The sequence below is a fragment of the Styela clava genome, chromosome 2, assembly GCF_964204865.1.
Source record: "Styela clava chromosome 2, kaStyClav1.hap1.2, whole genome shotgun sequence".
Taxonomy (NCBI): Eukaryota; Metazoa; Chordata; class Ascidiacea; order Stolidobranchia; family Styelidae; genus Styela; species Styela clava.
In genome coordinates this window covers 29,513,105-29,533,993 of record NC_135251.1, presented here as the reverse complement: position 1 = coordinate 29,533,993, position 20,889 = coordinate 29,513,105, and the positions used below count along the sequence as shown (strand labels likewise).

Here is a 20,889-nt window from a genome sequence, read left to right as displayed (position 1 = left end):
TTTTAGGTGTATTTATTTATTTTGTTTTATGAAGGGACCTCGTGGGTCTGGAGTAAAAAACGAATTGAATACCATTCTATCGGCAAACTGCTTATGTTTCTGGCGTCGCTAGGAGTTGCTCCTCGAGGTTAGGCTTAAAATTCAGTAATCGTCAATTCTGTATGACGTTCGATCAGTCGATCGCATAGTATTACGGAAATTTTAGTCGATCTTGGTCGAAGACAGGTTGGCCACCCCTGGTCTATATGAACAAAAACAAGTTTACATGTAGCATCCATTATATGTGCTTGAAAATGCTGTAGTATTTCTTTTTAGTCCGCCGTGATTTGTAATAATGAAAGTGATTGCTTCGCGAGCTTGGAAAGAAAGAAAGTCTTCGCTAATAATGCATATAACACTTCTCTTCTTTCTCGAAGAAGAAATACCTTTAAATTACCGTATGTATTTCTAAGCCTCATTCTTTCGAATCAGACACAGTTCATTACTAAACCATGCGTTTCAAATAATTTTATTATCGGTACTTGATTCACAACCGTGTGCAATCGCTTGTCAAATCGGAATAAATATGCGTTAGGCACACTGACATAAGCGTCATTGTCTGCGCTAACTAAATGAGATATTGCTAAACAATCAGAAGTCTGGAAGTCTAACGCACAGAATAATATAGTTTTCACCACGAAACGGTGATTGGCTGACGGTAAAACGTTGTCTGTTCCAGGTACAAGGGGTGGAACCCAAACGGGGTTTACGATCCCTGTAATCCCCCTAGATATTACCAGTTCGTCGGATTGGAAAGGCCTGGAACCACTGCAAAATAACACCCAAACTAGTAACACTGACAAAAGCAGAAAACTTCAACCAAATATATATATTTCCACTATATAACATACTAGAGTTTACTTGTGCACATAAGCTAAAATTATGATACTATTGAAATATATTATTGATACAGAATTTTTCAGTCGAAAACAGAAATATTGTACAAATCCTATATATTCGGCCCCCTAACTTTCGCACAAAGATACAGTGAATCTGGAAAAAATAACGTTAATTTGTCTAATCATGCATGTACTCAAGTCTTCCAAAAGTGAGATGAATAATAGAAAAGTTCAAATTTACAAATGAGTTAAGATATTGTCAACTTTTGTCCCTGCCATATTTCGGATGTGGCAAGTTTGCTCATTTTTGTTGCATATCATCATAATTTTATAACGGGCAAAGATTGTTCTATATAGAAAGGATTGGTTATTGAGATATGAGGTAAGACATTTCATTTTGCAAAATGAGTTAGTTAGTCGGCCACAAGTAACAAAATACATCATAATGACTGCTATTCTCACTATATGTTAAGGTTGTGTCAGATTTTTATTCTGAATACACCAGGCATACAAAGATAATATAAACATCCACACATGCTAGGATTGCATAATGAAAAATCACCCGAGTACTTTTGCAAAATATACATCAAAAATATGAAATCAAGGAAAGGAACCAATAAATACGAATGGAGCTTTTGAAATATATAAAAAAAACTATTTTTGGAAAAATTCAATTGCATTGGTATGGTATACTAAGTGGCAATTTATAGACATAGCAAAAGGCATATTTGTACTGATCTGTTATAGAATATGTATTACTATCACATTTATGATATGGCAAGTAAGATATAGTTAGTAACTCATGAAGGTTAATCGATGGAAAGAAAACCATAAAATCTAGAAAAATGCACAAGTGCCATTATAATGATTGAATATATCTTAGCAAAATTAGTACAGAAATTTCCGCTATATTCGGACAAATACTTGTGCTGGCAGTAAATGAAAAGATTATCAAGTAACATCTTTTTCATGAGCCTTATAAAGTAACAACATCATTCTGAAGTTGATTCATTAGTTTCATTACTACGAGCAGCCTTTGCACGGAGTAAATGTAATTTTTTTCGCAACATTTCACTTGGAGGAAGTGATGCAGATCTCTGAAATCAAGAGAAGTATTTTAAGAAGCGATATATCATTATTCCACAAAGACTTCCTACGATTTTGCAAAAACTAATTTCTTTGCATTGCTGTGGAAGTTTCTTAACAGTTAATCTCAATTTTTCCGAATCTATTATAACACATACAGTCATTGATGACGCGACACGATGTCCCAAATGATCAAAATTGCAGGTAAACTGTTATTGGAAAACGATGAGTCCAAATTTATTAAACAGTGCGACGCCACTGGAATTACCTATATGTTGCATTTCAAAGAGGTTAAAATTCTTTACAATCAATAAAATATAATAATAGTAACCTGTCGCTTGAGAGCTTGTAGTGATCTGTATTTCATTCTTGCTATAGCGATATTTATATGTTCTGGAACACTAGGTATCAAAGTAGATAAGGCATACCTTACAGCGAGAAGTGAATGCTGGAAGATGAAAAAAAAAATATAGTTTATTATTTGAAAGTTAATTTATCTGGTAGTTACCTAAGGAACAAAATCCTTCTATGAAATTTAATATCGGGTAATCAGCAAGTAAGAAAGTAGTTTTCTATGTTATGAGAAGGTTATAAATGAATACTCTGATATTCTAAAAGTCTTTACACAAATTATTTAATATGTGTCATTTCTTAAGGTCTTTGCTAATTTTATTACGATTCTAATTACTAATAATGTAGTAAAATGACAGAAAAAATTACCTCGGCCAAGAAAAAAGCTATCAACAAAGTGACAGCATCAGCAGAAGAATCTTGAGTGTAAAACCATTTCTGAAATCCTTCTGATTGAAATATTAATGCAATGTTTGAAATCACTCCAAGATATGATATAATTTCAAATGCAACCTTGAAGTTAAAAAAAGATAACAATAATTATAAACGGACACAAAAAGCCAGCACAACATGGTCTGGGAGAAGATGCGGAGATACACCACAGTCCACAACTGAATTGATTATTGAATATTTTCAAACAAAAAATAATTCAAGTATGAGATGTTTCTTGAACAGTATTAAAAATTAAATATTATTGCCAGGCTGGGGTAAGAAAATCAAATCGACTTCATAAGTTGAACTAACCATTTTGTGCATTAAGTCCATTTAATCACAAGAAAATTTGATTTGCTAAAGAAATTGCACAAGGCCAACTGACGTAATATAATTTGTAATGAAATTATTCATTCACACATAATTGTGAAAATGATACAATGACTGAGTTGTGAATACAACCATCGTGCTAAAAGCATCATAGAAATTGATTCATTAAGGTTGTGGTATACAATTCTGATCTCGTTTCTCACACAATCACAGATTGAACTTATGTTTATGTGAAATAGGCACAGCATACAAGTAAAGTAAGTCCTTGCCAAGTGTACCTGCCATGCACCAATATTTCTTGTTGGTAAACTATCAGGCCGGCGGAATACTTTGCACATTTTAAAAGCATCTGATCGAATTTCAATAACATTATTTATCAGAGCAAGTATAGAAGCGAAAGGAAACACACAAGAAAACATGACGACATATCCAAACTGCAACCACATTTCCAAATAGTCATCAAAAGTTCCCTGCAATAAAGCAAAAGAAAAAAAGTTTAAAAGACATTTGTATTCACATCAACTACATTTAGGCAATTTTCAGAATTCCCAAAAATATATCAAAAATTGGAAGCAAAAATCAAATAAAAACCCAACCGAATAGATATCTCGTTTCAGATCTATTGCAGCCTGAGATTCAGGTTCATCATTCTCCTTGTTCTCTTTTGTGTCACCAACTCTATGTCGATAAGTCCAGTATGGTACAAGCGATTCCATTGTTTGTGAAATAATGATTTGAATGAGAAAAAGATTTCTCAAGGTCTGTAGTAAAAATTTAATATCTTCAAGATACGTTAAAGACGTCTAAAATTGGGTTCATACAAAATATTCTAAAATTTTTGAAAGTATAACGAGTGAGAATACTATGCAGTGAAATCGTTTATATGTTGACATAAAATTTCTATTACAGTCACTAAACTTCTAATGCAATTTCACACACTTTCCTATCAAAGGCTATAAAGGGACAACTTATACATCCTGAAATTTTAGCAGCACAACTTTATTTTTGCATGGTTAGATGCAATCTTAGAAAACTCTTGGAATAGAAAAATAATTATTTCAAGATTCAAATATTACATCAAAAATACTATGATAGCTTAATTCATAATTTTTGATGAACTTTTTTTATCCAAGACACATAAAAATAAAATCTTTTCATAAGCAGAGTTCTATTCCAGAAAGAAGTACCGGTATTTCGTTTCACATTTCTATAGAGATTGAACACAATGGTAGTTATTGGGTTACTTAGAGCCCAGAAGGCATTTGAAACATAAGACAAAGTGATCATAACTATGTCGATAGTGTGGAATAGTTGACTAATCTAAAGAACCAAGTTGCAGGAGAGTGAAAATTCATATTTAGAGACTAACATTCCTTTGTATTATGGCAAAAATTCAATACATTGAAGAAACAAATATATTTAGTACTTACCCTGCATAACATTTTCATATCATTGTAAACAAAAGCAATGTAGAACAGACATAGAAAATTGTTGACAAAATCAAACTGTAAAAAAACATCAATATTTTTCTCATTATTCAATTAATAAGCACATATCTGCAATTGACTGCAAATTCTAATACAAATGGTAAAATATCTGAAGATTTAGTTGAATCGACCCACAACTGGCAGTCTGGCACTGTAGGATAGATATATACAAATCCAACATGCTACCTTTAATATGATTGCAAGAAGCAAAATCTTTCATTTGGTAATAAAGCAAATGTGTGTAACATTTGTCCACTCATGAAATACAATATTAAAAAATTGTTTTTTTAGGAAATACTTGACTTTCATTGAAGTTAACATGTTTTAAAAATCTGAATCATATGTAATCTGTATTAGCTATCTCTTGACAACTAATACAAACATCATTTATGTAAGGCAGGCAGCCTGCCGGAGGCCTGTACAACTCTGAACAAAAGAGCCACAACATACAAAACAATTGTTCACAGGCCACATGTTATCATTATTACCAAGTAACTTATATAATGTCATATTTTTCGTATAAACAGTCTAACAATTCTACGTAACCAGCCTTTACTGAGATAAGTTGAATCTTTTGGTTTTGTTGAAAAATGCTGGAATCAAACGTTGCTATAGCAAACGCCATACAATGCAAATGCTATTGCCATGCATTTGTCTCTTACAGTGTACAAGATATTATGATGTAATAAACTATCATAGTGTCAAAATCATATGGAGGGTGTGAAAGTACTTCGCTACGATCTGTTATATTTTTGTACGCATAAGTCATTTTTTAAAATCACCTGAGGGGTCACATAAAAAGCTTTCTTGGCCACATGTCGTACGTTGTGCAGGCCTGCTTTAAGCAATAGTAAGATTACTAAGATAGAAGCTGTGAAAAAATGCGTCAACGACTATTTTGTCAAGTGTTATTTTTATATATCTACAGCAGGCTAAAAGTCATCATGACAAATCATAGTTCATCAATGCACAATAACATGTTTTTATAAATACTTGATGTAATTTGAACTCAAACTTGCATTTAAAATATTGGAATTGGATTGGATTTTTATCGCTAATTTTCAACTAAGACTGATTGAAGGAAATATGCACGTTTAAAATAATTCAGAAATCAACTTTTCAAATTCACAAAATAATAAATTTGATAATTCAATTGAATATCAACAAAGTTTACTCACCAAAACAATTTTTGTTATGAGAAAATTTTGATAAGATGACTCAAGTCGATGATTTTCTAATAAAAACAAAAACTTGATCAAATACCCCTGACAATCAGCTCAGATTAGAAATACAGCTATTTTGAAATGTTCTGGCATAATTACATAACCCCTTCGGACAATGCGCAAAATGTCTGCATTTACCTCAATAAAACAAAACTGAAGATTTCAGAAAGAAGTCAGATATTAGAAAAAGCTCAGTTAGAGATGACACATAAATGAGATAATATTGAACAACTTGATTACTATGTTTAATTGTTTAGTATATTATTAGTTTATATTACTATTTCACAAATTCAAGATTTAAATATTCTGAAGTAAATGAATGTTTCAAGATGGTCAAATATTAAAGACATGGATTTTCCCAATGAAACTTTAATGATAAAAATAGGTTCAAATTTTGATGTATTATGATTTCATGGCTTCATGCAATATTGATCAATTCAAACAAATTGTAAAACACAAATAAATACAAATGGTTCAAGTTAAATATATTTTGATATAATGATATAATTTATACCTCGATCAGTCAAATATTCGGCCAGTTTGCGATAAAATAAGTTTGCTGCAAGAACAAGTACTGAATAAACAATGCTCGGTATATTTCTGAGGAGTTTTGACATTATTGTTCCAACTTTGTCATACTTGGCAGCGAAATATGCATCCCAACTGAAAATATAAATAAATGATAGTCTTATTTTGCTTGGAGTATTATCATTTGTGAAATAGGTAGTTTCCACTGACAAAAAAATGGAAACACAAACCTATTTTATATAGGATGGAACTAAAGGCAAATGGTCTAAAATGACGACATATCAAGCCAATTTTAGATTGAAACATTTTTACTAAAGATCGTATGAATAATGAATATCTTATAGAATGACTTCTTTTATAAATGTCATATGCCGATAAAACTGCTTATAACTTCAATCTACACCATCTATTTATATCCAAACAAAAAAGGAATGAATTCAATGAAAATTACGGAGAAAAATACCTGAAATAATAAAACATTAGAGACACTGCAGACATTATGCACAGTGTTATGATTGGTCCAGTGATAAAACAAATTCTTAATTTTCTTTTCCAGTCTGGATAAGATGGTTCTTGTTTTCCAGTGATTGGATTAATACCAAGTGGACCTCGATAACTTCCTCGTGGTTCCTCCCATTCCTTAAAAATATCAATATTAGATGATAATGCTTGAATCAAAGATCTTGGATGCGATTTACCTATCGTAAAGATGAAGGGAATTGTTAAAATAATTCTTCATATCCAACAATGAAGAAAGGTTATTAGTTATTACTAACTTTTGGTCTGAGCATGGGCATACCCATACTTTTTAACAGAGTTTCAAGGTGGAGAGGTTTTAAATTTTGAAAAGTACGTTAATTTTCAATTAGTTTAAAACTTATTTTAAAATTTATGAATAAATTATAAAGAAAGTAACAATATCCATGCTGAATGATAACGTTTTTTTTATCCTAGTGGATCTTAAATTGTAATATACTTTGTGCAATTAACGCAACTAACATGATCAATACAGCCTCAAAACTAATTTATTCATTTGACAATATTAAGTTATTGATTTATTTGAATATTTAAACAAGTACAATGTTTTTATGATCAATGGAATCATACACATAAAGAATGGAATCAAGCCAACATAAAGAACAATATACAAACAGCATTAGATCAATTATTTTGCTTAGAGAATCAGGATGTTGAAAAAAATGATTCTTTTGTGAATGAAATAAGTAGCAAACCATACTATTCCATATAAACTGTGATGAATTACTCTTACGTGAGATTACACAATCTTTATTGTGAGCACTTTGGTTTCAATATGATCCATAGACAGGCAGTGTCACATTCTAAATTCCATTAATGTTCTATGTCATACTGCCCCTACACTAACAAGCAATTCTTGAATTGGACTAGACATCACAGGCATTAAACAGTTGCTTTCATTAATTAAGTTTTTGCTTATTCGTTTTCACAAACATGATTCTTACATTCAGAGTAGCTTCTCATAGAATAATAATTTAACTTTTAATTTAATAAAGCAAAAAGGCAAATATTAACAAGCTGAATCATTAGTAATACACATCAACAACACTGCAATTTTGTTGTCAAATTAGAAACTGATTGCTCAATTCAAAATTAAAAACAAATAGGATTACCAATTTTGAATAGTGATCAACCCAATATACATCTTAAAGTGAATTGTGCAAACTAAATTATATATCAGTGCTTGCATGTGCATAAAAATTAAAATCGCAAAATACCTAAATACTTTCAGAAGTTTCAGCTCCAACAGATTCAAATTCCTAATCCAAAATATTCAAATGTGGTTAGTATAATTAAGATGTGTCATCAGATAAGTTAATATTAATTAAATAGGTTAGTCAGGTATTGTGAATAAAAATTGTTTATAATACAAAATCCATGTTTCACAATTATTCACTCCCAGTGTAAATAAAAGTAATGAGATTTAAATCGAAATAGAATACTAAATATAGTTCGATGACTTCTCATTAGTTAAATTGCTAAGGTAGGCTACATTAAATTGCTTAAAGTATGTTTGTTCAATTCATCTAAGATTAATATCAAAATATTAGATATGGATCCCCCAGATGCTTAAGAATATACACAAAATATTTACCCTTTTCTGGAAAGTTCCAAATTTATAAGCAAGTTCCGCACTTTTTCTTTTCCACAGTTCAAGAAATACAGATGCCCAGATCAGATTTAACATCGCATATCCGGAATAACTTTCAACTTGGCCCCAGTAGCTCGAAGTTAAATAAAATGGTAGGGCAAATACAACAAGAGGAATCAAGGCTTTTGTGTAATAGCCAAGAAAAGAAAAATACATTGTGATACTGTCGCCAAAGTAACTGTGAATTTCATCTGAAAATTACAGGAATTTTATTAGTGTTGACTGTTGATATAGTCCTTAGTTAAATAAACAATGAATGCCGAAATATTAATATGTATTCACAATACCAAATTTTTGGAACGCATGCAAGCTGCAGTGAATTCACACAGCAAGCTGGGTTAAAGATAGCTCCATCATTTAGTTAAAAAAAATTGAAATTATACACGTTGAAAACAATTTTTTTTTAATTATAGATAATTTAGAAAAGTTATTTGAGGTAAAACTGAGCCACTCCGCCACGTTCTATAAAAAAAATTTAATTGAAGTTTGAGGTTATCAGGTCCACATATGTATTTATTAATAATGATAGAATAAGAAAGCATAAATTACCTGTTGGCTGCTCCAGGGTCAGTGATTTATTCTTATACCATCCCATTCCCAACTTATCGAGCTTGGTTGGATTATGAAGACATGCGATGTTTGTAAGTAGATTCGAACTTTTCAACTTTCGCACTTTATGAATAATACAAGTATTTACAACCTTGAAAATGAAGACTGGCACTAATTTTAAATTCATACAAAAATAACCTATGAAATCAACTTGAATTTTTGATATTGAAATGAGAATAATTCCAAGAGTTCATACAATTGAAAATTACCATTATATTGACCAAATTTGCAAAGAAATGCGATTTCAAATATTGATATTATGAATATAGTTTTGACAGAGTCTCTACATTTATCACCAATGCGAGTAAAATAAATTTTTTAATCAGAATGTAATTCCAATCATCACGTAGGTCATTTTAACAATGTATATTCCGATTAACAATAACATACAAATGGATTTTCCTGGATAAAGTCGAATATTTTCATGTCCTGGTATATGCCCATCATCATCAGTTGCACGAAGTAGATCAAGTTCAGATTTAATAATGTATAATGCTTCACTTTCAGTAATGAAATCATCATCTGCAGAAAATAAAATGAAATTCGAACTAAAAGATTAACATTATTAAGGGGTTTATGCTGTATTCAAATCAGACAAAACATTGAGTTAATGTGCTTAGAAAAAAAAAGTTGCATCTTTTGTACAATATAAAATCAGAATTATCTGTTCTAATGCCAACAATATTCTCAAGCTTCAACAGGATTTCAATAAAGATATGGATTTAAGTCAGTAATAATGGATTGAATGACCAATCATTGATTATATTATTAACCATTGCTAACTAACCAATATTTTAATCCAAACTTGATATATTTGGCACAATTAATCCACTTAACTGAAAATTGACATATTGAAAAGCATGATTTGACTGAGTCGGCCTGCACAACGTATGGCCTATGGGTCGTATGTGACCAGAGACAGCTTCCTATGCGCCCGCAAGGTGTTTTAAAAATATTTTCATACAAATACAAAAATGTATACGATCGATGCTAAAAACACTTAATAGGTTAATTCTACAAAAGTTATCCTAAATGTCCAAATTACTAATCCAAATATCATCTAGTTGCCCACTTTCGCCATGATTTATCAAGGAAGCTTACTATCAATTCTTACCTACAAACGATCCAACCGAAATAGATGAGACTATGTTTGGATAACTTTGACAGCTAAGTAAATGTGTGGAAAGCTGGGAAACTGACCATGAGTGTTTGCAGGAGATTTTCTTGAGTCCTCAAGATGAGAATATCAATAGCATAGGCTACTAGCTTAGCTGGCAGGGAACGACGAATGAACATAAATAGGTAGTGACATCACATGTAGTCAGGTTGACGTTATGACTGTATGGTTACTTGTTTGTGTTTTGAATTAAATTCAAATTTTTCGGCCTTATACGAGTAATGGGAGGGAGTAAGGGAGTATTGACCCTAAGCGTCGTAGCCTCAGGTTAAAATTATTTGTCATTCGTTAAAAGATTCCATTTGATAAAAATATATGATTTTGTCCATCTCCACTCTTAACTTGGTCTCTAATCAAGGCTTGGTCATATAGAATTGAGGTCAAATGACTAGATGAGACAGGATCGTTTTACAATATAAAGTAGTAAACAAAGCATACCTAAATAGCCAATAAAGTTATGTTGATCTGCCATGTTAAATTCTCGCATACTTCCATCATTATATTTCTTCTTTATGCCAAATATTTCTGCTCCAACTCTTTTACGAAAATCAGATGCACTGAAATTATAAACAGGTTTTAACATAAAACCGAATCTGAAGTTCTGGTTATATCAGTGCACCAACCATCAACTAATACTGCAATACTGCAGTAGTGAAACTCCAGTAGCTAGGGCACCTGGCTCAGCTAGGATAGGATTTACATATTATCCCGGGGGAGAGGAAAGCTGATAAGATGGCTTATATGGCGAAACACGGCCTCTCGTCCGGTTACCAGTCCAGGTTGGGTATGGGATTAGTTAGCCAGTTATTTGTTTTCGGAAACATGGACTTGATGGTCGAGGAAGCCGTAACCGACCAGCGGTTACGTGAACCATCCTACGACGGCGAAGAGTCCAGCAATCCATTCGCACATGATTATCCCCGCATGGGATTCGAACCTGCGATCCCACGAAGGGTAATTAGAGATGGGGTGGCGAGCATATTCCTAACGCTCAGCACGATGCGCCACACCGCCGAGCCAATACATTTTTGACTGAGCTACATTCCTTTCTGTATCTCTATATAGTCTACTATTTTCGGTATAGACTATGGTATATATATATATATGAATTAAAATGGATTATGGCATTTCAATATGATATCTTTCCTACCGTACTGTACCGGTACCGTAAACGCAGGTAACTTCGGATGGTTTATAACTTCGGATGAAATTTTCAATCGTTTATATCTCGACTAAATTACGTCATATTCTGCTTCTGGCAGTTTCTATAGAGAGTCCTTATATATCTTAATCTCTTATCATATTCAGTCGCCTAATAGGATTTATTTTTTGACACAAAAAATCACCTTTTTGCCAAAAATTGACACCTCGCTTTTGAGCGGCTAAAATAGCGACTTCTATCGACGCTAACTTCACTAAAAGACCGTCAATCGCTAGAGGGCATACACAATGTACAAGGAAAATTACAGTGATCACGAGATGTCGTACGAGATTCAAGTAAAATATATTATTTTGATTTAAAAATTTCGTCAAAATATCGACGTTACGGTGCTTACGCTGAACGTGACGTCAACAACGTGATTCAATTTCGCTCCATTTAAGGCCGACGTCACATTGCGTAACTCGCTGCGACATTTGAACGCCAGACTATGTGGCGCCACGTGTAGTTAAATATAAAGTGAAAACTCCTACCTGATCCTCGTCACCAAATCCTACAAAAACTTAATTATAGCCCCGGTCATATGCTGTTTATTTATTGTGAATCCGATTAATGCACATTAAATTTGTGTGTTAACATTTCGGCATTCTTCGACCGTATAGATGTTGTTGATACGTAAGGCTGATGAACAGCCAGATACGCGTATCTATACTATCACAATGACAAGGTTTTACGATCGGCGATGATAATATATTAAGAGTAGAATGTTGCACAGGTGAGCATGAAACTCTGCACAGGTGCACACAGCAGGAGATTGGAGGTTTTTGGCGTTTTTATCCGTTTCATGTCTATCTGCCTGTGAATACATTATATCTGAATTATCAACACGGCCACAAGCTACACTGTTCCATATTGTTGTCCACTTCCATTTTTTTTACTTTTACTACCTACCGTAATTCATCATCCATTTTTCTTTTTTATTATTTTCATTCGTTTCATTTTTGTTTTGTATTAAAAATTGTTTTCCATTTTTACTTTTACGACTTATTTTATTCGTCCGTTTTTTATTTTCATTTGTCCCATGTTGTCTCATTTTTGTTTCGTATTGAAACGATCATAATAGCAAGATATAGCACTTTCATGAAATTAAGAATAGTCAAGAGATAAATGGTTTAGTTTTGCGAAACGTCAGGAATAGGGCTGGGCAAAATTATTACATGCGTTGTATTTTGAAGCATTTAGCGGTAATAATTATGGCGCGACACTGTCAAAATCGCCGAGTAAAGTGCTGAGTTCGCAAATTCCGCAGATAAAATTGTGAATTAGTCGGTAACGGTTTTAGCTATAATAACCGTTGGGGTATTGTTTTGTTCAAAAAAGTTAAAACTTGAGGGAAATAGTTATAATTAGTGTCCGACCCGCTATCAGGACCAAAAGCCTTATGACAAGTATAAATGCATAACGGCCGATTTATTCAATCATTATTATAAATAAAAATTCAGTATTCGCACAATCGCGGGTGCAAAGCATAACAACATCAATCATCGTCTTAATAAATATCTCCATCTCGGCGACGATAATAATATCACCGTTCGCTTTAAACTCGAACGATTAATAGTATACAAACGGTGATAAGTAAGATCAAAGCCAACACGTAAGATTAAATCAGAACAAAATTAATTTGGGTTTTGAAATCAGTCCTTCTTGTCTTCAAGAGCTGTTGCCGATGTAAACACACGGGTACACCAGATATATAAAACTTTGATGTCCGCCGACCCGGAAGAATTAATAATCACAAAAACGGCCATCATAGATGAACGTCAGTGTGCGACACGCAAAACGAATCACGGCGTCGTAAGTTCTACGCAGCGACGTTATCACGCGTCACTGATCACGCAGACATTTCTCTCTCACGACGAAGTGACGCAAAGCGAAAAGTGGCCATCCGAAGTTATAAACATTTGGAATACAGATCGGCAGGCAAATAAAGTCAATAATTTGAATGAAAAAAAGTATTGATTGATATGAAACCGAGTTTATCGCGAGGAGAAAGGCTTCAATATATTATATTCCAAGTTTGGCTTCAATTGAACAATAAACGGCGGAGAAATTGTTCATAATATAGTGAAATCATCCGAAGTTACCTGCTTTTACGGTACTGCAGTACTAAAAGGATGCACGGTAATAAGGACTGCACTGAAATAAATGACATTAATCAGTTTAAAAGTATGGAATTTAAGGAATTACACGTTTGCATACCTCACTAAAGCCAACGTTTTTTCATCTTCCAATTTTCGACTAGAAATATTCAGCTGGCATCCATGCTCCATTTTGTCAGCTTGGATCTTTGCAATCAACCATGAAATGGCATCTTCCGAAATGTTCTTATGTAGCTCCAACGCCACATAAGAATTAATGTCCGCCATGATGCTAGACTACAAATCAAGCACAATAAATTACAGAATTAATAGGTAGGATTTTACATATTTATTCAGCAAAACAGCATCTTGCTGCAGATGCAGTCGGTCGGTTACAATTTTGGGGTCTGTCAGTCTGTCAAAGTACGCGCCCACATATACATGATGATTTTTGCGTAAAATATTCCTAACTCCCAAAATGACGTCACAATCACGTCATGGAGCTTGCCAAAGTATAGCTACAATCGTGAGAAATGGCATCTGTGCCGCCGACTATGATGTACTCACGAACGCCAGCGATCTCTCTCTATTATCGGTATCGTTACAAGAAAACGAGAGAAATTGCCAGCTCGATTTTAGTCGTTGATTTTAGACTTCAAACTATTCCAAGGACCTGATGTACATGCAACTATGGATAACCCCTGATTCAATTAATTGTACAATTTAATCACAAATCACTGCTCTGTAATATGCGTTGCTCGCTTTACCTGTCCGTTGTAACACACAAATACATTGAACAAATCTTATTTTAAAAAACTAGCAGGCATTTTTGTCCGCCTGATTTGTAGTTAAAATCAAGAATCATAATTGAGCCTACAGACACAAAAAATTAATTTCGACTCATCAAACGAAATTTGCGCCGAACGTTGGTTATAGGGATGGTGCCTATTCAGTCCTTATAACATTATTAGTTAGAACTTGTTATGGCGTACTAACATTTTTATTCTAAGCTGCTACTATTTTGATATGTATATTCTTTCATTTCAGAAAGTCCAAAGTTGATGTCAAATAACCCCAAAGATTCTGAAAAAAAATTGATATAGTTTAAACTGTTTGAAGGACCTGATGTAGGCTACATGCAACTACGGATGACCCCTGATTTACGTAATTGTACAAGTTAATCACAGACATCTCAAAAGATTTGATTCTATAATATTCTGATCAATTATATTCGTGTATTCAAAGGCTTGAATGTATATCCAAGAATATAATACAATGCATCGAATAGTGCCTCATTTTTATATAGGTATATTCACAGAGCTGTAGAGCTTATTGAAAGCTTTTTTCGTCGATATAAGATAAAGGGATATAAGGAATTACCACACGCAGAGTTTTTACCGGCTATCGACTGGCATTACGTATTACTGGAATGCAGTTCACAGGATAAGACCAGTTCTCCTTAAAAATTTCACAGGTGAATATCACCTGCAATTTGTAGTCCATTCACATAGTCACTCCAAGGAAGTCTCTAGACCAGTGGTTCTTAAACTGGGGGACGCGCCCCCTTTTGGGTGCGCGAGAGGTCACAAGATGGAGTCGAAAATTTCCATGCAACGTCTCCTGAAACGGTCTTCGGTTCGTTAAAAATGCCAGCTTTTCCACGGTATAATACCCCTTTTTCGTCCCGCAATATTCAATCTATACAGTGGTCGGCAACCATCGAGCCGCGGACCATCGCCGGTCCGCGAAAAGGTTACTGCCGGTACGCAGAGGGGTGACACAACAACGGACAAGGCTGTAATAAAACCTCTACAATCTAACCACAAACCCCACGACTAAAAAACAGCACCCAACAGCAAACCAAACAAACACAAAACCAGGGGTCGGCAAACTGCGGGCCAAAGGCGGCCCGCTAGCTAATTTGTTGCGGCCCTCGAACGACCCGAATCAAACAAAAATTGATTCCAAATATATTATTGTCTCTACACGGATTTATGTGGTGACAAGTGCTGCTGCACGGCGCTTGTTATGTAACCAGTAGCGTCAGTTGTATGTCGTTCGAGTTAATTTTTAAAACGGAGCGACGAGGGTCGAGCATTCCAAAGTGCTTGAACCGAAAAATATTTTTCTTTCTTGCGCATTTCAAAACCAGTTTGCTCGATATGCCCAGTCAGCATCGCAGTTGTGAAGGGTTTCAATGTTAAACTCGTTACCAAACGAGTCGTCGAAAATTTGACCTCGAGACTTGCGACACTGCGAAACGTGTAATGTGCACGTTCGGAAGAACATATGGCTTTGAGCACCTTCATCTAAAATGCATTACACTTGGATTAAATTTCGTACTCGCTTGTCAGATCATCATTTGGACGACAAGTTGCCATAAAAACATCATTTTTCACAATGATAATAAGTAACTAAAAACAATGTATTGTTGGATAATATATACACGCCACATAGCCTACACATTTCATTGGGACAGGATTTCAACACAGCAATAGAAGGTCAGCAATGCGAATGCGCCATAATTTGAAGTTTAATTAATGTAGCGATTGTTCGAAGGCGGAAATATTGCGCCCCGCGCGCTACCGGAATTATTTGGCCCGCAAGAACATGAAGTTTGCCGACCACCGCACAACACTATTGAGCAGCATGTCCAACTTCATAAACAATTGCCATGTCAGTATGTCGCAATAATGCTGGGTCAATTGTTTTCTTTACGCCCATATAAGAATGTCTCTCATCAGTCCGAATAAGATCTCCACAACAAAATGATACAGGCATTGTTAATTTTCCCGAAATCCTATTAATGTGAGGCCTGGTTTTCAATATTGATAACTGCAAAAACGAAATATCGAAGTAGGATGGATGTAAAAAACACGTTACGTGCGTCAATGTCGACCATATCTCGAATATGGGAACAATCAATGGCCATCAAACAAATACAGACATCACATTAAATAGCATCACCGTCGTTTTCAGTATATGTCAACATAAATTTCCTAATGCGTATAATTTATTGCATAGGCTTAGTTCGTTTTTATAAAGGTGGTCCGCCAAAATTTTGGTCAGGATTTACCGGTCCGTCCCTTGAAAAAGGTTGCCGACCACTGTATTAGAAGACTCAATCAGTGAACATGACAGGTAAATATCAACTCAAATCAATGAATCTGTTCTGAACGAAACAAAACAGATGGCAGAAAAACTGGAAGCTAGGTTCCTACAAAATGATGAATTGGTTGTAAAATTGGACTGCATATTAACAAATCCAAAATAGACACTGACCTAAGCGCCGTGAAAGCAAGTCAAAATTTTATAAACGTGGAGTTTGAAATCCAAAAAGATTACATAATAAAACTGGATCAAATGGTCAAAGATCTATTTTTGGTCTAAATTCGGTCAATAGGTTAAAGTAAACATTTGTAGTAATTGATGCCTCGTGGAATAAAAATGGCCCAATTATTCGATTGTACATGATTCCACACTTAACATTCACTTTTGACTATTTGGCTTAGGTTCTCTACTCGCGTGGGTACCTACCGATCCCCAAATTCCTACATTGTGTTTGTTTTACTTTTCTGAAACAAGAAAAGTAGCTTCATCACTGAAACAGACTCGCTTGAGGAATGCTTCATCCTCAGAAATTTGTTGTAGCATGTTCACTGCAAATTCTTCGTCTTGGCGTGTCGTTTGGCTGAAGTGCCTGTAACACTTGCACTTTGTAAGAATACAATATTAAATTATTCTGTAGGACTTTGTGCACTGTTAAACGTGGTAGTTCTAATAGTTTTGCAGCGGTACTGATGAAATTTATAGGAGAACGTTGGAAGGCTTGCCTTACACGCTCGATGTTTTTTGCAGATGTTCTTGGTTGCCCATTACTCCTCGTATCAAACACTGTCGCTGTCTACATAAACTTCCTGTGCCCGAAAGACGTGATGGTGGGTCTCTTCCATACTTACGTCTGTAGTTTCGCGTGGTCTGAACATATGATTTGGCATTAGTAACCGGGATACACATTGCGCGTTTTTTTGTGAAGTAATCTTTTTATGGGTGTTCGGCTCGTATAATTCAATTAAATATAGATTAAGAAATTTTCTTTTTAACATAAAATAACCCTGCGATATCTCATAATTTAGCTTTGTAATATTTGTAAAAGAGACTTTATGGGCACCATATATATTGACACGAATTAATTACATACGAACTTGTACTTGCTCGATAAAAATATCATAAAGTAAATAAAAATCTATTCGAAAAACTACGTGAGGTATTGTTGTTTTGGGATGGGGAGCAGGAGTTTGCGAAGACTTGAATAAAACTTTCCAGTCAGAAATGGTAGCTGAAAATTACGTCTTCTGTAGTTCCATGGTGAAAATACGAACGGGTTAGTTCATCAAATTACCAATACCTTTGGACAACCACCAGATCAAAAATACAGTTTACACAATGGAGAAATGCGAATGAATTTGTAGCATAAAAAAAACGTTTAATTGTTAATAGTAATTATGCATGTGGACTTTGAGCGGCCGGCCCTTGAGCGCTGAAAAAAAATAAAGTCCCTAATGACGTTTGCAATTGCATTTTGTTTAAATCTCCGAGTGTTTTCGCCCGCGTGACGTGTTATTTGAGCCGTAAAATCTTTATTTCGGTGTTTATCTCCCTAAATCGGGAATTTCTCTCAACAAATATTTTGTGCCGCGAAGACACGATAATTACTTTTTGCGTTCTCGCATGGAACCATGACACCTGTGGGGAAAACGAGTTAGTTTTTATTATATCAGCGACGAGATGCTAAAGATAGAATAAAGAAGTGAATCAACCAAAAAATTCGTGATGGAAAAAAAAGGCATTATACAATACTTAAACTAAATCGGAAAACACCAACTGGTTTTGTTATGGGATGGAACGCGACAGTTCAAAAACGCTTTCTTAGACATCGCAAATCTTGTATATGCCTTGTTCCCGGGGCACACCTGTACCTGTAGTGTGGATAAAGCAACTATTTCAAATATTTATATCGATCATGGATTGAATGTTTTATTCAACAACAAAACTAATACATATTCGTTGAAAGAGTCGGTTATTTTAACGAGTGGTGTAATCTCAACAGCTGACCCAGGAGCCGTACCCAGGGTGTTATGGGGCGATGAATATGTATTTCTGATTTACTAATAATTTCATTGTACTAAATTGAATACATATACTTTTGAGATTTTATACCAGATCTTTCTAACGACAATAACGAATTTGCATGAGCGCAATATATATCAAAACTAAATATTATCGGGCAGTTGATCACACATCCGTATGTCCAGGGATTGATGTGGTATTTTAGATCTGTAATGAGTTTATTTTGTCATGAGTCGCCGCAACCGCGAGCTACTTTGAGTACAAATGAAGTAAAATAGAGAAACATTTCGAATTCTTGTAGTTGTCATAGAATTAATATATCTCTTATGTTATCTCCTACAATTGCTCTAATCTTAATTTTCAATTATTTTGCATTTCTGGATTCCATTAATTCCAATTTATTTGTCAATTCATCAAATTTTCCTTCCGTTGCGACTGTATTGGGCTATTTTAACTAGGATGGACTATCAAGTAACTTATTTTATATAATGACTCATGCAACGACTAACATACCGGACTCATGTAATGGGTCTTGAATTAAATAGAATTCACTGAAGTCAGCCATCTCCTCGTATCGACGTGATTTTAGCGTAGCAGTGAAAATATTTTGGATGAGGTTACGTGACGCAAACTAGGAGTACGCCTACTTGACTGATGTATGGTGGCCCATCGTTGTCACGCGTAAAATTGAAAATAAAAATAAAAAATAAAATAAAAAACCGATAATAATTTTTTTTTTGTAAAAAAACATAAAAATGATTAAAAAAAAAATAAAAAATAAAATTGAAATTAAAAAAAAATAAATAAATAAAAACGAAAAAAAAAAAAAAAAAAAATTCAAAAAAAAAAATTGAATAAAAAGAAAATAAAAAGGTTGACAACGATGGTCCGCCTCGTGGCCCATCGTTGTCACGCGTTTTTATTTTCAGAAAATTTGCTTCTGCTTGGGACCAACGTTGTCAGGCATAATCCTACGCGCACAAATGTGTTCCCTGGGTTTCAAACTCACTACTGATTTTCTTGAGCAATATTCAATATGAAAATGTTCTATAAATTCTTCATGCTACAAGTTCAACAGGAAGTAATATATTTATAATAATGATAAGAGAATATAGAACTGAATACGAAAATTCGGAAAATTTGTTTTTACGTGTATAAGGTAATTTAATTGGAGAATGCTGCTTAACTACTCAGTTGACTGGACACTCGCGATGCCGGTACCGTACCGTCTTACCAAATACCGGTAGTCGGTTATAGTCGCTTTGCGTCTGACCGTACCGGTAGCCATACAATCACTCATCATCTCCCATTCTTTCACGAGTGATTGCATGGGTACCGGTACGGTCAGACGATACCGTACCGGCATCGCACGAGTGTCTGAGCAGTTAAGCAGCATTTTCCAATTAAATTACCTTCTACACGTAAAAACAAATTTTCGTATCCAATTCTATATTCTCTTATCCTTATTATGAATATATTGCTTGTGGTTGAACTTGTAGCATGGAGAATTTGTAGAACATTTTCATGTTGAATTTATTGGATATTGCTCATGAAAATCAGTAGTGAGTTAGAAACCCAGGAAACACATTTGTGCGTGTAGGATTAAGTCTGACAACGTTGGTCCCAAGCAGCATCAAATTTTCCAAAAATAAAAACGCGTGACAACGATGGGCCACGAGGCGGACCATCGTTGTCAACCTTTTTATTTTCTTTTTATCCAATTTTTTTTTCAAATTTTTTTTTTTTTTTTCAATTTTTTTTTTTTTAATTTTAATTTTTTTTTTAATTTTTTTGTTGTTTTATTTTTCAATTTTTTTTTTAATTTAAATTTTTTTTTTATTTCTTTTTTTTCAATTATTTTTATGTTTTTTCACAACTATTTTTTAATTTTCGCTTTTTCATTTTATTTTTTCATTTTTTTTTTAATTTTACACGTGATAACGATGGGCCACCATACTGATGGTTCATTTATCGCGAGTTAGTTTGGAATGACATGTCCTTATCAACAAGAACTAAGGTGCTTCTAAACCACCAATTCGGACGACGAGATCTGCAGACTCGCAAGAAATTTTTTGAATTATTTGGGAAGGTCTCAAATTTTTCTGGTCGATTGTACGCCTGTTTGTAGGCTCGGCGGTGTTGCGCATCGCGCTAAGCGTTAGGAATACGCTTG

At 34.1% G+C, this 20,889-nt stretch overlaps 1 protein-coding gene across 1 annotated transcript; it reads right to left on the bottom strand.

Moving 5' to 3' along the window:
• Positions 1-853: 853 nt before the first annotated feature.
• LOC120330082 (anoctamin-10-like) lies at positions 854-14,128 on the bottom strand. Its single transcript, XM_078110114.1, has 14 exons — positions 13,708-14,128; positions 10,728-10,846; positions 9,503-9,634; positions 9,053-9,175; positions 8,447-8,694; positions 6,779-6,954; positions 6,302-6,450; positions 5,743-5,798; positions 4,508-4,582; positions 3,674-3,838; positions 3,356-3,547; positions 2,685-2,828; positions 2,296-2,412; positions 854-1,975 (listed from the first exon to the last, which is right to left on the bottom strand). The coding sequence occupies exons 1-14, from the start codon at positions 13,872-13,874 to the stop codon at positions 1,871-1,873; spliced, it is 1,968 nt and encodes a 655-aa protein (XP_077966240.1). The 5' UTR covers positions 13,875-14,128; the 3' UTR covers positions 854-1,870.
• Positions 14,129-20,889: the final 6,761 nt, after the last annotated feature.

Bases quoted from the DNA above. Each gene is read 5' to 3' on its own strand.
- LOC120330082 (XM_078110114.1), bottom strand. From the start codon at position 13,874: ATGGCGGACATTAATTCTTATGTGGCGTTGGAGCTACATAAGAACATT. The intron at 5,799-6,301 runs GTATAAATTATA...TGTTTTTATTAG, and splicing joins CGAATATTTGACTGATCGAG to AAAATCATCGACTTGAGTCA. The intron at 3,839-4,507 runs GTAAGTACTAAA...TTTTTACTACAG, and splicing joins ATATGAAAATGTTATGCAGG to ACCTTGAGAAATCTTTTTCT.